The sequence below is a fragment of the Sciurus carolinensis genome, chromosome 7, assembly GCF_902686445.1.
Source record: "Sciurus carolinensis chromosome 7, mSciCar1.2, whole genome shotgun sequence".
Taxonomy (NCBI): domain Eukaryota; kingdom Metazoa; phylum Chordata; class Mammalia; order Rodentia; family Sciuridae; genus Sciurus; species Sciurus carolinensis.
This window is the reverse complement of record NC_062219.1, coordinates 27282433-27299181: the sequence shown is the minus strand read 5'-3', so window position 1 is coordinate 27299181 and position 16749 is coordinate 27282433. Positions and strand designations below refer to the sequence as shown.

Below are 16749 nucleotides of genomic sequence, written 5' to 3'. Positions count from 1 at the left end.
AATTAAATATATACATTATATATATAAATATATTTTATATATATGTGTATATATATATATATATATTTTTTTTTTTTTTTTTTTTAAAGGGCTGGGAATGTGGCTCAGTGGTTTAGTGCCCCTGGGTTCAACCTGGGTACCAAAAAAAAAAAAAAAAGAAAGAAAGAAATGTCATTTTTTACTACTAATTTGACCATTGCTTGAGCATTGGTGGTTGAAAACATTTTCCCCACTTTTTAATTGATGAGTTACAAATGTACAGAATGGTGGGATTCACTGTTGCATATTTAAACACGAACATGATATAACAATATAACTAATGGCTAATATTCTCTAGAACATTTGTGAACAAGAAGGTGGCAAACACTAACAGAAGGTTAGGAGTTGGAAAAAATTCAGACCAGCCTTGGGACATTAATCACTGCTTTCAACCTCCTTTGCCAAAAAAGTGGCACCCTTCACCAAGTCCCCAGGCCAGATGCAGCAGCAGGTCCTTACTGGGGAGGAGAGCATGTTTTTCTAATTCAATACTTGCAATATATAGTTTGACAACTTGACAAGCATGCTTAAAGGGACAAAGGCACCTACTTGGCACCTAATATTTCCATCTGATTCTAGCTTAGGCCTTCCAGGAATTGGGCCCTGGGAGCACCTGAGGGGAAAAGCATCTTAATGCCCTTCCCTCCTCAGCTCATGCACCTCCACCATTCAGGGGACGGACACCTATCTCCACATGACTCATGGGTCCTGATGAAGCAGTGCAGTCCCCATGAAGCAAACAGCGTGTGGGGTGGTGGGGTTGGGAGTATAACGAGTATTATTAGCCATTGGCACCTGGGCGGGGGAGGGGTAAACTAATTATCTGGACATCTAAAATAACCTAATAAAGCCTTGGGCAGACAAGAGAAAGTAGGTAATGGGCTGAAATGATTTTAAACTGAAATGTTTCACCGGGGTGCTCAGAGTGCGTAAATTAAGAGGGGGAAATGGATCTAGAGTAGGGTGGGGGTGGGGTTGTTCTGATTTCTAGTTCTATCTAAGACTCACCTCGCCCCTGCGAAATCAAGTTTGCAAGACCACGGGATCTGACATCACCTCGGCCCTGCATCCCACCTAGCCTGGAGAGTGGAGTTACCAGGAACGATAAGCTTGGGGACCACGCTTTTTTTTCTCGAAATCCCCTCTCCGGCCCTAGCTAGGGCTCTCCCTTCAGAACGCATCACGTGCACAGCGCAAACTTTTCAAACCCGTCCTCAGGCCTGCGGTCCCCGGCACCGGGTGGTTTTTAGGGTTTTCTTTCTTTCTTATTTCCCTCCTTCTTCGCCACGGTTGATTCTGCAGAAAAAGCTGCGAAAAAAGAACCTATTTCATTTCCAGTTCCCATCACCGCGATTTCCACATGGATGTGACGTTGAGGCCAGCTTCCGAAATGCCCAGGTGACTCACGCGGGGACACCCCGGGGCGGGGCGCAGGAGTTTCTCCCCGAGGCTGGCGGCTGACAGCGTGGGGCGGGGCGGGCAGCCTGGCAGGCGGCCGGGTGGCGGCCTCCAGCGCCCCCTGCGCCCTCTGGTGGCTCGCGACCGCCGCGCGGGCTCGGGCGCCGGGCCGGCCGTCACGTGACTGGAAAGTCCCCAGTGGAAATCCCCTAGTCGGCCTGTACAACAGCAGGCAAAGAGGAAACTGGGCAGTCTGCAGTCGTCGCGGCGGGCGGAGCGCAGCGAGTTCGAGCCCGCGGGGGCGGAGCGACCAGAGAGGCCGCCGGAGACGTTCACACCCCCGGCCAACTACAGAGCCCAGCCCGGGCGTCCATGGGGCGCCTCTTCGACCCGACCGGGACAGCGACCCCAGCCTGCGGCGCGCGCCTGTCCTGACCCGGACTCCGAACTTTGGTGGAGGATCGCGCGGCCAGAAGAGGTAACCGCGTCTCTTTCCTGCGCAGGGTGCACGGGCTCACCGCGGGCGAGGGCTGCGGGTGCGTGCGGGGCAGCCACTCCGGCAGGCGATGTCTGTCTGGCATTGGTTTTGCAGAGGTGCTGGAGAGGAGTTGGTTGGCCGCTTGTGCCCATCAGGGTTTTCAAGTGCAGGGAGTTGAGGTCGCCGTGCCAGATGTTGGGGTGACAGCCCTGAATTCCTCTAGCCAGCTAGCTGTTCCTCTCTGATAATGCAGAGAACTTAAGTTGCAGCTGGCTATTAAGAGTCGCCCCTCGGACCCTTTGGTCTGGTGGTCGTTGGTGCTTTGCTACTTTGGGTGTCCTTTTTGGAATTCAGCACTGCATGCTTATAGCCACGTAGACCTTGCAGAAGCGCTGTGGTTTCTTCCCAGATTGTGCAGAACCAGCCCAACCGGGATGAGTGTCGTAGGGGCAGCCAAATTCGGCGGGCGTGGGGGTTCTGCAGTCAGCAAACGTCCCCAGGGAAGCTTCCATATACTCAGAGCTCTGTGCAGGGAGTGGGTCAAGGCACAGTGTCCTTCTTTTCCAGTTGCAACAGTGTATGAGAAGTATGCTTGTAGAAGTGTGTCGCTGGCCTGCCTTTTGCGGGTTCATTTTAGGAGTGATGTGCAGGTCCCTGCTTCATCCGCATCCCCACACTCAGACAATCTTTGTCAGTCTGGGGTCGTCCCACATCCTGCCACCTGGTCTCTCAGGAAAGCAGTGGTATTAAGAAAGGCGCTCAGCTCTTTTTGAGCCTGCTTTGTTTTCCGTTCTTTCCTTGGAAAGCCAGTCTGGTCAAGTGTCTCAGGGCAGCATTTTGGAGGATCATTGTTAATTAAAGAGTCTTCTGTATCACAACTCTAACGTCCCAGATTTTTGAGCAAGCCAACTAATGCTCCTTTCTCCTTGTATAAGGTGCTTCTTGGATATTTTGCAATTCTTTGTACAATTTTTGGAGGGGTACTTCCCAACAGTTGAGTGAGGTGTTTGTTTATAAATAATTCATAAATTTCCACAATGCAGACAAAAATGTCTACCCAGAATGGAAAAATAAAACAAGGGGGGAAAGACTTTGATGAGTCAGTTCTGTAAATCTTATTGATCCTAGTGACAAAAATTGGGAAATTCTTTTTAAATAAGGCAGTAAGCTAACAGATGTTAAAAAAAAAAAAAAAAAAGTTAAGGGTAATACTGTTTTTCCCCCATAAGGACATTACAACATTAGAGTCATATGTCGGAAAAATTTATTCTTTATTCTTAAGTGTGGAGAAGTTCAAGAACTGGAAACTTGGGCAGTGGGTTTTGATTTGCTTTAAGGAGGCAATTTTGTAGACTGTGCAAGGCTAAATCTATGAATGAAATCACATTAGGCTATTGAGTATATTGACATTTGTGTAACTTCCATATGATTTACAGTTCTCAGCATTTTAGATCTTTGCTGAAAGACCTTTAGGTCCAAAAGAGTAGAATAGAAGTCAGAAAAGCAAAAAGAGGCAATGCTAATTTGTTTAAAATCTTCCTACTGCCTTTCTGTTTCCATTTGAGAGTGGCAAGCACCATGGGGTGGGTATGGGAATAGCAAGGGGCAGGTATTAGGAGATCTGACTTCTAGGCAAAGCTCAGCTCCTGTGTGGCTCTGGGATCCAGGCTGAACCAGTACCTCCAGTGCCTTAGCTGCAGCCCAAGGTGCTTGTGTGATTTCAAGGCGTGGAATAAGTCAGCTCTGATTTTTAACCTCAGTGCCAAGCATAGTGTTTGGCCTGCAGTAGGTAGTCAGGCAGTGCTTCTTGGATAGATTCATGGATGGATGGATGGATGGATGGATGGATTAATGCTGTTATGAAAGATTCCTTTGCTGCACCACAGAGATTGTGTGTGTGTGTGTGTGTGTGTGTGTGTGTGTTGTGTGTGTGTGTGTGTGAGAGAGAGAGAGAGAGAGAGAGAGAGAGAGATTTTTCTCTCATTGTGTCTGTAGTCCTGCTGTGCTTTTGCCCAATTCCACCTGCGGGGGAATATCTGACATCAAAGAACAGAGATCACCACCTAACCCAGAGAATGACTTCTTCCAGACCTCACCCAGATATTGGATTAGGAATCCCATTGCAAATCCTTAGAAGCAACCTCAGGGTCCTCAATTTCCCAACCTCTCCCCTTCAAGTGGGCCACAGGAATTTAGACCACCTTATCAGTGGCTTAAGAGAACCTAGACCCACCCAAGAGAGTTTTCCCAAAACTCTACTTTTCTTCTTCTCCTCCCTCTTACATAGGTGTAGCATCTTTCCTACCCGGAGGGTTGCCCTGGCAGGTAGCATGATAGAGGAGTGGGATTAACCATTGCTGTGAAATTTCCTAGGGACTATCTCTGTCCTCTGAAGTTACCTTTGTCTACTTGGAAATTAGTAAGTGTGATGAAGCACCCCTCTAAGGGCTAGTGAAGCAGAACTGGCTCTCCACACTGCTCTACAGTGGGAAAATTCCACTATGCCCATCATTCCACACTGTTGGTGTGGGTGACAGATGCTGCACTTTGCCCCACTCCTTTTATTTATCCTGAGTGGCCCCCTGGTGGAAACTTCTTTCCAGTCTACTTCCAGATTTTCATTTTCTTCACCAGTTGATTATACTTGATGGTTTCAAGGTGACAAGGACAGGATGCAAATACTTGGGAATCTGTTGGTTCCAGGAGGGCAATGATAAAATTTCATTGGCAGATAATTTGAAATAATTGAGCACCGACGTCTGTTCTTGGAAGTGAACGATTATTCACAATTTATATTGTGAATATTATCTTTCCTCTTTTCATGTTGTAAAAGTTCAGTGGCAGGGGTCTGAAAGACTGCTGCCTATTTTGCTCTCCTCCTCCCACCCTCCATACTTGGAATTGAACTCAGGGGTGCTCTATGACTGAGCCACATCCTCAGCTCTTCTTATCTTTATTTTGAGACAGGGTCTTGCTAAGTTCCTGAGGCTGGCCTCAAACTTGGGATCCTCCTGCTTCAGTCTCCTGAGTCATTGGAATTACAGGCATTAGCCACCAAGCCTGGCTTGTTTTGCTCTTAAAATTGTGGAGTATCTTGCTGGAAATAGATTTCTCTGTTGGTTATAAAGCAGTTCAGTTGTGACTTTTTATAAATGTTATAATAAACTCTTCATACTTTTCTTTGGAGCTAAAGAGGAAAATCTGAGCAGCAGACAGCCTAGGTGACAGCATAAAGATTTACTGTCCTTGCAGTGCAGGGAGTGCAGCAAGGACAGGGATTGAATGGTGATGGTCTTCCTGGAGGAGCTGGACTCCTCAGGGCTGCTGTGCCCTGAACTCACTTCTGTACTCCTAAAATCCAGTGACTGTTGTGCAGTGGCCTCAGAATGCAGTGGGCGCTGAGTGGGTTTTGTGCAGCAGTACCTGTACCTGTCGCTGACAGACAGGCTTGGCTCCCTGACAGATGTTACTGAAAACAGGGGTTATTCCCCTCCTCCTCAGTACCCACTCTCCGCCTTCCTTCTCTTGTTTAGACTAATCTTTTAAAGTGATGTAACTTAAAACAGTCCAGTGTGAGTTAATCTCTGGGGCCAGCTAGTATCCTGGGAGTAGAGGTGACTAAGATCTTTTGCCTACAGATTAGGGTAATGACAAGATCAAACGCCGGGGTTTCCTGCAGGCAGGTACATAGGAGTACAAAGACTGCCTAACGGAATGGTTTTTCCCTCCTCTTCAGGCATTGCAGAGCACAATGGCTGAGCAGCTCCTTCCTCAGGCTTTGTATTTGAGTAATATGCGGAAAGCTGTGAAGATAAGAGAGCGAACTCCAGAAGACATTTTTAAACCTACCAATGGGATCATTCATCATTTTAAAACCATGCACCGATACACACTGGAAATGTTCAGAACTTGCCAGTTTTGTCCCCAGTTCCGGGAGATCATCCACAAAGCTCTCATTGACAGAAGCATCCAGGCTTCTCTGGAAAGCCAGAAGAAGCTCAACTGGTGTCGGGAAGTGAGGAAGCTCGTGGCACTGAAAACCAATGGTGAGATTTCCCTGTGGTGCTTTCTGCTACCTGGGGATGGCTCCCCTGGTGCCAGGTCCTGGTTCATGAAGTTTTAATGGCACTAACTATAGCCATCTTAATATCGAAATTCTATGAGGGGCATGCAGAAGCAAGCTTATTGGATGAATATTTTTATTAAGGTATTTCCTAAGTGTGCATATTAGTCTGCAGAGGGCATTGAGGCCCAGGGAATGCATTTCTAAACACCAGGCCCCAAATTGGTGATTAGTGTTTCTGATCCTTAACATCTGTTGAATCATCTGTACAATACCCTTCCCTGGCCAATAGTGGACATACTTAAGAAGATATTTTAAGTTGGAAAGGGTAGTGTGAAAACTGCTTTTACTGTTGTTCCCCATTGTTATTGTGATGTCCTTACACTTCTCATGTTGGTGGTATTTTATGGGTTAACTGGTGGATGACTGTGGAGGACATTTTTTTCCTTTACCTGGGTAGTGTTGCCTGTGGTCTTATACCAGGATGCCACTAATAGTTATTTCCTATTCCAAGCTTTACTATTTTATTTTTTTATCATTTCCTTTGAGCAAGAATGTGTACATCAATAGAATCATCCGAGCATATTATTTTATACAGGTGCAAAATTCTGCTTGATGGATGTAGATATTTATTATAGTAAGTGAGTAAACTATACAAGATCAACTAAATACTTGCAGTCTAGGTAAGAGCAGCAATCTTAGGTCCTAATATCAGTGACTAAATTATCCCAATCAAAATACATCCAAGAGCAGAAAATCCTTGTTGGCAGCGATGAGAACATTAACTTAATTGACTTAATTGGTATATTAACTTTGACTATTTTTGACTTGAGTGACTCAGAGAATTGGGAGGTGCAGGGTTTTGTTTGTTTTGATTCTGGGGGCTCTTATTCATCTTACAGCTTCACACATATTCATGAAGCTTGGACTCTTAGAAGCACAGGTCAGAAGGAAACTAGAGATAGGAATTGTCTGCATTGTTAATGACATTAAATCAAATGGTGCATAGAAGTGGGTAATTATGTGAAGGTGTCATTAAGGGACTTATAATACCTGATGGCTTGTGGTTTTAACTCTGTCCCATTTTGTTAGAAAAAAAGAGATGGAGTTACCTTTGGACAAATTAGAAATGGGGCAAAAGGGGGACACCTTATTATCATTAGTAAGATTAACATTGTATACTATTTCCTTAAGAAGTGATTTATTTCATTAAGGAAGAAAAGGAATAGAAATAGTAAACATTTATTTTGCAATCCTATGTCATTAAGACAGTAAAGATTCAGATCACAAATAAAAGTACAAGAGCAAGTGTATTTGGATAACATTTTCTGGGAAATGGATTTTTAGGCTCAGAATCTTTATTTCCCCACTTTGAAGAAAATTTCTTAAAATGACAAAAAAGGAAGAAAAGCTATTTAAGGGAGGGGACAGACAAATGGATTTTCTCCTATGATTTCTATTTGTATCTTTTTTTTTCTTTTTTTTTTTTTTAATTCTTCCCCCATAGGAAGAATTGTCTTTCTTCAAAGACAGTGGTCTGTTTGGGGAGGGGGTGATTCACAAGTTTGCATTTGAGGATATGAGACTGCGGTGAATGAGGAAGGGAGTAGGTGGCATAAAATTGAAACTTCATGTGAAAAATTCCAGCGTCTATTGGCTGCGGCGATTTCACTTGTATAATGAGTAGCCCTATTCCAGCTCACCCTGACCACACCCACTTGGAAAGTCCAGGGTGCAGTTCGCAGTTTAAATGTCTACACACCAGAACAAAACGTACAATAGCTGTTGCTCAATTGCTAGTCAAATAACTTAGCACTGGGGAATTCCAGATGTTGCTTAGGGAATTTTATACTGGTGCATCTCAATAAAGAACTGAAAGTAAGCACAAGAAGAAGAAAAAAAGCCTTATCTTTGCTCTAGATTTTGCAAAGGGGAAATTTCAACAGAACGCAATCATTGCCACACTTCTGCCAAGACACAAGACTTGAGTGATCTGTTTTGTTCATTGGTGAGGATGCTTACTTAGCTAGTTTTTCTAAGTGTGTAAATTGAAGGAATACTGGCTGTGGAGGATATGTATTTGAGGTTTTGGATTTTTTTTTTTTTTTTCAGTTCGAGTGTAATTGAACTTTGATAAATTTCAAATAACCTTATTGCCTTACTTAGAGAATAATGTAAGAAAACACTTTAACGTTTTTAAAAATTAAACCTATTTTGCATTTGCCAAAGGAGATAAAGAAGTTAATCTTTTTTTTTTTTGTATTAAGTGTTCTCCACAAATGTTCATGGTTTGGGAGTTGGAAAAAAGTGCAGAGTATTGAATTTTGAGTTTTAACCTGGAGAAGCCATAAGTTAATGGAAGAAAATTAGACCTATCTTTTTCTGAAATGCAAACCCTAAACACTGAGTTGTTTTTATAAAAGCAGAATCACTTAATGCACTTCGGGGAGCCTGGGGCTGGCAGATTGTAGGTAATTTGGTGTTGTCAGCTCCACTGTACAAACCAGGAGAGGAAACTCCAGGTCCCAAAAGCTCCAGTGGACTTGGTCAAGGCATTTACCTCTGAGTCATAGCCAGACTGTCCCTGTGTAATAAGCCCAGCAGAGCCTGCTTCCTGGTTGTGCGTGTTGCCCCAGGTGGCCGTCCTTAGAGAACAGTATTGACAGTGCCTTAGCTAGCAAACCAGGACCATTAGACAGAAATAGACTGTGGTGATCATAATCCAGTGCTCTCATTTTGAAAAAAGTGAAAGTACCCGGAGCCCTTAAGGAATTTCCTCAAGGTCACCTTATCCAGGTAGGAGGAGAGCCACGCTGCAACCAAGGTCCTCTGACCCCTTTGCCCTCTTGGTGCTATTCATTATAAGGAAGAATGAAAAGAATTACTTTTTCCTTATAGCTATATCACCTTGTGGAATGTTATCAGTTGGCCCTTGACTAAGAAATCAAACCATTCAGCCCCCTGTGGGAGCAGTCAGGCTAGTTTATTCTGAAAACCTTTGCAGTGCCTTACGTGCAGGTGATTTAACTGCTTCTCATGACTCCCTTCTGTCCTCAGGTGATGGAAATTGCCTCATGCATGCTGCTTGTCAATACATGTGGGGTGTCCAGGACACAGACCTGGTCCTGAGGAAGGCACTCTTCAGCACTCTCAAGGAGACAGACACACGCAATTTTAAATTCCGCTGGCAGCTGGAATCTCTGAAATCTCAGGAATTCGTGGAAACGGGGCTTTGCTATGATACTCGGGTATGTTCTGTTCCTCCATGAAGCATCTATTGACAACTCCATGGTGGGCGAAGGGTTCTCTAGGCTAGTCCCTGTGCTAAGAGGAGCAAATGACTTACTAGGTCACATGAATTTGGCTAAGCAAAGCACACTCAGTGGAAAACACCAGAAACCTCCTGTGGGATTAACCCAAGGATCATGACTGTTCCAAGGCTTTGAGTTGCAGATTCCCAGCAGTGTTCTCCATGTTTTAGGGGGTCTTCCAAATCATGGCCTTCTCTTTGGCATTCCTGTTTTTCAGTGCGATTGCCCTTCACATGCACTATTGAACCAGCCAATCAAAAGAAGACTTACCACTTTACCATTCTTGGTCCCAAGCTTGGAATTTTTTGTGTACATTTGGATGAGGGGCTTCAATGTTATGCCTCACCAGGGATTTTTTTGAAAGCAGGTGCTGTCCCTAGTCTCCCCTGGTTTTGAGTTTGCTTTGTGGTGGAAAAAAGTAAAGGAAGAAAACCAAAATGGGGGGAAAAGATGATCATTTGAGTGGTGATTTTAAGAAAGGGGAAAAAATAAGCTAAGTAATATAAATGAATAAATGTAAAGTCATACCAGAATGACTTTTTAACGCAGAGTGTATTCAATTACAGTTTTGTTTTGTTTCTCTTGGCCCCTTTCCCCTTAGAACTGGAATGATGAATGGGACAACCTTATCAAAATGGCATCCACAGACACCCCAGCAGCCCGAAGTGGACTTCAGTATAATTCACTGGAAGAAATTCATATATTTGTTCTTTGCAACATCCTCAGAAGGCCCATCATTGTCATTTCAGGTGAGATGCCTGCAGATCATTTATTTATATTTAAGTGCTTTTCAGCTTTCATGCTTTGATTCCTAGGAAAAACCCACATTCCCAAAGTTACAGGTAACAGTAACTGCATGGAATTTGATGAAAGTCACCTGAGGGCCTTGTTTTTCTTTCTCTTTCCTTAAACAGACAAAATGCTGAGAAGTTTGGAATCAGGTTCCAATTTCGCCCCTTTGAAAGTGGGTGGAATATACTTGCCTCTCCACTGGCCTGCCCAGGAATGCTACAGATACCCCATTGTCCTCGGCTATGACAGCCAGCACTTTGTACCCCTGGTGACTCTGAAGGACAGTGGGCCTGGTGAGCTAACAGCTTCCGTTCACATTCATAACGTCTGGTAGATAGTAGAACTAGGCTTTGTTCTCTTCTTCCTAATTGAAATAGCCTTATTTAAGTATACTCTTTTTATTTCAATATATTATTCTGTCCTTTGCTTAGCTAATACAGGTCGAGTATCTCTTATCTGAAATTCTTAGAACCAGAGTGTTTCAGATTTTAGAGTCTTTCAGATTTTTTAATATTTGCATAAACTTTACCAGTTGAGCATTCCTAATTCAAAATCCAGAATCCTCCTCCAGAGTCCACTCCAAAGTTTCAAATTGGGGAACACTTCAGATTTTGAATTTTTAGATTAGAGTCACATGACCTACAACGGTAATGCAGTAGCAATAATCATAACACACCCATATCTTTTTGTGTATGATACTTTAAGCACATTTATCACAAGTAGGAGATATATATATATGTATGTAGTAGAAATAGGACTTTGCTATGATACCTGGGTATGTTCTGTTCCTCCTTGAAGCCTCTGTTGACAGCTCCATATACACATATTCCTACCACTGTCACTCTTATACCTAATAGATTAAGGTACACAGTGTCCTCACTATAATGCCTGGCATGGAGCAGATAAATAAATACCTGTCAGGTTAGCTGTTAGGATAGTAATGTAATGTGTAATAGGCACTGTGCTGAGTGCTTCAGGTACATTATTTCATTCCATTTCATCATTATGGCATCTCCATGAGATGTGGGCTTGGGCAGCTTTATTTTACAGATGAGGCAGTTGGAACTCAGAGGGGTTATAAATAACCTGCCTAGTGTCACAGAACTTGATAGTGACAAAGTCACACTTCAAATTTAGGTTAGTCTGATTCTGAAGCTTGGGAATTTAACCAGTAAGATCTGCTGCCTGCAGGCTGGTTAATATTGTGTGAGCTCCCTGGAAGCAATGCATTTTTATATTAGAGTTGAGTGTACTTTGTTTTCCCTTTGGGCTTAACTATGACTAGACGATATACTTTTCTCCTCTTTAAATTGTATGCTTTCTGCATTTTCACTGTTTAATCTTTCTATGCATATGATCTTACCTGCAATCTCTTTCAGTTGAATAATATTTTATTCATGTGCTGTTTTTGTTTTTGTTTTTGTTTTCTTTTAGAAATCCGAGCTGTTCCGCTTGTCAACAGAGACCGAGGAAGATTTGAAGACTTAAAAATTCACTTTCTGACAGAGCCTGAAAATGAGATGAAGGACAAGCTCTTGAAGGAGTACTTGATGGTGATAGAAATCCCAGTCCAAGGCTGGGACCACGGCACGACTCATCTGATTAATGCTGCAAAGTAAGCCGTTTATTTTTAGCACCTTCTTTGTCATCTGTGACTGCCTTTACTTTAGCCATATAAGCTGCTGCCACTCCAAAGCTCAACCATAAAGTTTTTGAGGACTTGAAATGTGTGAGATGGGGGCTGTAGGCAGAAATCAGTGCTAGAGTGCTTGCCTAACATGCTCGAGACCAGGCCCTGGGTTCCAGCCCCAGCACCACAGAAATAAAAAAAACAAAGAAACAAGAAAATAATGGTGGTGCATACAAGAATCAGTTTCTCAAAGTGAAGAGTAGCCAGTTAGAATCAGAAGTAAACAGACAGCGCCCATGGGCATGTTCACCGCTTAATCATGACAGGGAGCTTTAGTACAGATGAGACAATAGTTTGAAATGAACAACAGCAAAATACAGAACACAGAGTTCCAGAGTCGCTTGTACGGCAGAGCAGACCAGACCAAATGAGTAGTCTATTTTACTATTGCTAATAGTACAATTTAACTAAACATTTGATCTCTGAGAAGTTAAAGGATAAAACGAATGTTTTAAAGGAATACTGGAGTAGTAAGATGTAGAGGTGGCTCTGTAGAGAGGACCCTATCTTTAGAATTACCTATAATTTGGGGTGCAGAAGATAGAATAAATGAGACTGTGAATTTTCTTATGAAGTCTTCTTAGCTGACTCACTGGCCTCATCTTTCACTCGAGAATGTATTAGGAAATGTGTTGGACCGTATTAGCTCGTCGGCCCGCATTCCAGTGATTTTGGTGAATTAAATTCGTTGCCATGATCCACATTCTGAAACTGTGTCTGGGTGGCTAATGAAGTAAAGTCTTGGAGGTCATTATGTCATCTCCCATTTTCCATTTGCCCTTCAGGTTGGATGAAGCTAATTTACCAAAGGAAATAAACCTGGTCGATGATTACTTTGAACTTGTGCAGCACGAGTACAAGAAGTGGCAGGAGAACAACGAGCAGGGGAGGAGAGGGGCGCGTGCACAGAACCCTGTGGAACCTTCCACGCCCCAGCTTTCTCTCATGGATGTAAAATGTGAAACGCCCAACTGCCCTTTCTTCATGTCTGTGAACACCCAGCCTTTCTGCCATGAGTGCTCAGAGAGGCGGCAGAAGAACCAAAACAAATTGCCGAAGCTGAACTTCAAGCCAGGCCCGGATGGGCTGCCTGGTGTGGCACTCGGGGCCTCTCGGGGAGAGGCCTACGAGCCCGCGGCCTGGAGCCCTGAGGAGTCAGCCGGAGGGCCTCATTCAGCCCCACCAACAGCGCCCAGCCTTTTCCTGTTCAGCGAGACCACCGCCATGAAATGCAGGAGTCCCGGCTGCCCTTTCACCCTGAATGTGCAGCACAACGGATTTTGTGAGCGTTGCCACAATGCCCGGCAGCTTAATGCCAACCACACCACAGACACCACGAGGCATTTAGATCCTGGTAAGTGCCGGGCCTGCCTCCAGGACGTTACCAGGACATTTAATGGGATCTGCAGTACTTGCTTCAAAAGGACTACGGCAGAGCCCTCCTCCAGCCTAGGTTCCAGCCTCCCTCCTTCCTGTCACCAGCGATCCAAGTCAGACCCCTCACAGCTCATCCAGAGTCTTTCCCCGCACTCTTGCCACAGAGCTGGAAACGAGGACCCCTCTGGCTGCCTCTCCCAAGCCTCACGGACTCCAGGGGACAGGACCGGGACTAGCAAGTGCAGAAAAGCTGGCTGTGTGTATTTTGGGACTCCAGAAAACAAGGGATTTTGCACGCTGTGTTTCATCGAGTATAGAGAAAACAAACGTGAGTGAAATGATAGATTTCCTAGTGTAGCAGCTGTTGCCTGGAAAGGGTTTTGTTCCTAAACTTCAAGAAAGAGAGCCTGAGGGCTGGGGATATAGTTCGGTTTGTAGAGTATTTGCCTCGCAAGCACAGGGCCCTGGGTTCAAATCCCCAGCACCGCAAATAAAAAAGAAAGCCAACCTGTCTGAGTGCACAGGTGGAATGGTCAGATCCCACTGCTTTTCCACCTGCTTGCCCTTGGTGACAGTCTTGGTGCCTCTGCCATTTGCACAGGGAAACCACAGGCACTGTGAGGCAAGCAGCTTTTAGCTGTCACCTGCCAGAATCAATAGAGTTGATTTCTGATAGAGTTGATGGAATTGGTTTTCATAAGGTCATTGGGTGCCTGGCATTTATAAGATAGAGTTTAAGTTAGACTTCTTCAAATTTGGTATAGGAGAGAAACTCAAAATCTGAAAGCTAGAGAGAGGGCAGTCTCCACAGACACTGTAGGAAAGCATTTGTGGTTTGGCATTCTATTTGGAGAGAAGAAGGGCAGGCAGTTCATGTCTGCTCTTTATTCTGTTACTGTAACTGATCGCTGTTCCATGTTCAAAGTGAGCAATTTGTAAAGCCTAAGATGTCTGGTGATGATTTTATTATTTTGCTGAGTTTATAAATGTCTAGTCTCAAGTATATATTTAAGGCTATCCTAACCTTTACTTAGAATCCATTTACTTTTCTAACATCAGTGTCTGTGTCTACATGGTGACCCAGATGTGGTACTGAGGAGCATCAATTCTCTTGTAGATTTTGGCACTGCCTCTGGGAAAGCCAGTCCCACGGCCTCCAGGTTCCAGAATGCTGTTCCGTGCCTCGGGAGGGAGTGCGGCACCCTTGGAAGCACCATGTTTGAAGGATACTGTCAGAAATGCTTCATTGAAGCTCAGAACCAGAGATTTCATGAAGCAAAAAGGACTGACCAGCAACTGGTAAGACATTTTGAGGATCATGTGCATGTTGGGTCCTCATAGCTAGAGCAGTTTCTCCCAGCTGTGTGACCCACAGGCTCTCCTCCCTGCCAGTTTTGTCTCCCAGTGACACAGGATTGCTTACGAAAGTCCACTAAAAGAACCTGGGAAAAATGTGGACATCACTGTGGCTCCCCTGGTTAGAAGGACTGTTGTCCATTTGTGTGACCCAAGATAGAATTTGGTTTTGAAAAAACCAATAAAATTAGCCATGAAATAAAAACCCAGCATTCGGAAAGCCACATGGCTTTCAGATCAGAGACTTGATGATTTGTAGTAGAAGCAGACCTCTTAAATAATCCTTTATCCTGAACCAGAGAGAAGGCAGCGTCTCACAGGTACCTCCACTGAAAAGCATATCAGAAAGCAAACGGTGACAGAGGTTTTGCCTGTTGTGTGCACAAGGGCAGGGGAACCATCTAAGTAGGGGCACTGATACGGTGAATCCCAGGGGAAGAGCTCCCTACCAGTTTGCAGGCCTCTCTGTCAGGCTCATTGGCTCCCCATGGCCTCCCTGGGGCCAGGTCAGCGGCCTTGGGATTAGGAGGAAACATCCCACACTGCCTATGTGCCCGTGTCCCTTCGCTTAGGCAGAATAAGCCCATTGTAGAATGCACACTGTCAACTGAGAACTCACTATGTCCTTCCAGAGAAATGAGAGCAACAGTTCTCTCTGTTCTTCCCACCCAGAGATCGAGCCAGCGCAGAGACGTGCCTCGAACCACACAGGGGGCCTCAAGGCCCAAGTGTGCCCGGGCCTCTTGCAAGAACATCCTGGCCTGCCGCAGCGAGGAGCTCTGTATGGAGTGCCAGCACCTCAGCCAGCGGGTGGGCCCTGGGGCCCACCGGGGTGAGTCTACTGCCGAAGAGCCCCCTAAACAGCGCTGCCGGGCCCCTGCCTGCGATCACTTTGGCAACGCCAAGTGCAACGGCTACTGCAACGAATGCTTTCAGTTCAAGCAGATGTATGGCTAAGCAGAGGCAGGAGGCCAGCCCGCCAAGAGGGGCCGCAGGCCACCAGCCAGAGTGGTGCTACGCTCCAAACCCCTGGATGCCATAGAAGGGGCAGGCCCTGGGACAGTGGCCTTGAGGGTGTCTTGGAGCAAGGGAGGGAAGATAAGCTCTTCTTCATGCCTATGATGCAAAGGTTTGGTAACCAGGAATATTCCCAAGCAGCCTTAGAGCAAAGCTTGTGACTAGCCGTGTGTGACGTCAGACTCAGCCCCAGGCTGTTGTTGCTCCTCTCCTGCCAAACAGAGGGCTGGAATGACTGTGGACTTGGAATGTGTGCTGGACTGGCGGTGGCCCCTGCTGCCTGCCCACCAGGACTGCTTCATCAGCTTGCAAAAACAGGAGAAGACACATGGACAGACGGTCGGGAGACCCAGAGCCATCCCACCTGCCCACCATCAGCATTTGTCAGAGGTGTGAAGTTGAATCCTCAAGGCACAACGGCCCTCTGCAAGCGCTTGCAGAAGCTCAGGGAAAATACACATATTCAGAAAGTGTCAGTAGTTAATGGTTTTCCCCACCTGCCCAGCTCTTTTCTTTCTCTTTTTTTTCTTTGTATTGTAGAGTCTTTTAAAAAATTTTTTTCTTTTTAGTTATACCTGACAGTAGAGTGTATTTTGACATATTGTACATGCATGGAGTATAACTTCCCATTCTTGTGGTTGTACATGTTGTGGAGTTTCACTGGTTGTGTATTCATATATGAACATAGGAAAGTTATGTCCATTTCATTCTACTGTCTTTCCTGTTCCCATTTCCCCACCCTTCCCTTCATTCCCATTGTCTGATCCACTTAAATTCTAGTTCCTCCCCCAACCCTAATATGCATTAGCATCTGCATATCAGAAAGAACATATGGCATTTGGTTTTTGGGATTGGCTTATTTCACTTAGCGTGATAGTCTCCAGTTTGATCCATTTCCTGGCAAATGCCATATTTCATTTTTCTTTATGGCTGAGTAATAGTCCACTGTGTATATATGCCTCATTTTCTTTCTTTAATCATCTGTTGAAGGGCATGAAGGTGGTTCTATAGCTTAGCTATTGTGAATTGAGCTGCTGTAAACATTGATGTGGCTGTGTTACTATCATGTGCTGATTTTAAGTCCTTTGGGTATAAACCAAGGAGTGGGATAACTGGGTCAAATGGTGGTTCCAGTCCAAGTTTTTTAAGGAATCTCCATACTGCTTCCCAGAGTGGTTGCACCAATTCACAGTCCCACCATCAATGTATGAGTGTGCCTTTCCCCCCA

General features: G+C 44.9%; 1 protein-coding gene across 3 annotated transcripts; it reads left to right on the top strand.

The window, feature by feature from the left end:
• Positions 1-1676: 1676 nt before the first annotated feature.
• On the top strand, positions 1677-16153 carry Tnfaip3 (TNF alpha induced protein 3). 3 transcript variants are annotated; one of them, XM_047559095.1, is made up of 9 exons: positions 1677-1915; positions 5652-5961; positions 9036-9226; positions 9891-10038; positions 10204-10374; positions 11516-11696; positions 12557-13476; positions 14266-14447; positions 15137-15473. In XM_047559095.1, the coding sequence occupies exons 2-9, from the start codon at positions 5667-5669 to the stop codon at positions 15338-15340; spliced, it is 2292 nt and encodes a 763-aa protein (XP_047415051.1). In that variant the 5' UTR covers positions 1677-1915; positions 5652-5666; the 3' UTR covers positions 15341-15473. The 3 variants fall into 3 exon arrangements, with proteins under 3 accessions (XP_047415051.1, XP_047415050.1, XP_047415052.1); XM_047559094.1 differs by having other exon boundaries at positions 1678-1915; positions 15177-16153; XM_047559096.1 differs by lacking the exon at positions 10204-10374 and having other exon boundaries at positions 1678-1915; positions 15177-16153.
• Positions 16154-16749: the final 596 nt, after the last annotated feature.

What these genes read in the sequence shown, in the direction of transcription:
- Tnfaip3 (XM_047559094.1), top strand. Translation starts at nt 5,667, where the DNA reads ATGGCTGAGCAGCTCCTTCCTCAGGCTTTGTATTTGAGTAATATGCGG. An exon ending in GGCTTTGCTATGATACTCGG is followed by an intron (nt 9,227 to 9,890) that starts GTATGTTCTGTT and finishes CTTTCCCCTTAG; the next exon opens with AACTGGAATGATGAATGGGA. An exon ending in TCTGAAGGACAGTGGGCCTG is followed by an intron (nt 10,375 to 11,515) that starts GTGAGCTAACAG and finishes GTTTTCTTTTAG; the next exon opens with AAATCCGAGCTGTTCCGCTT.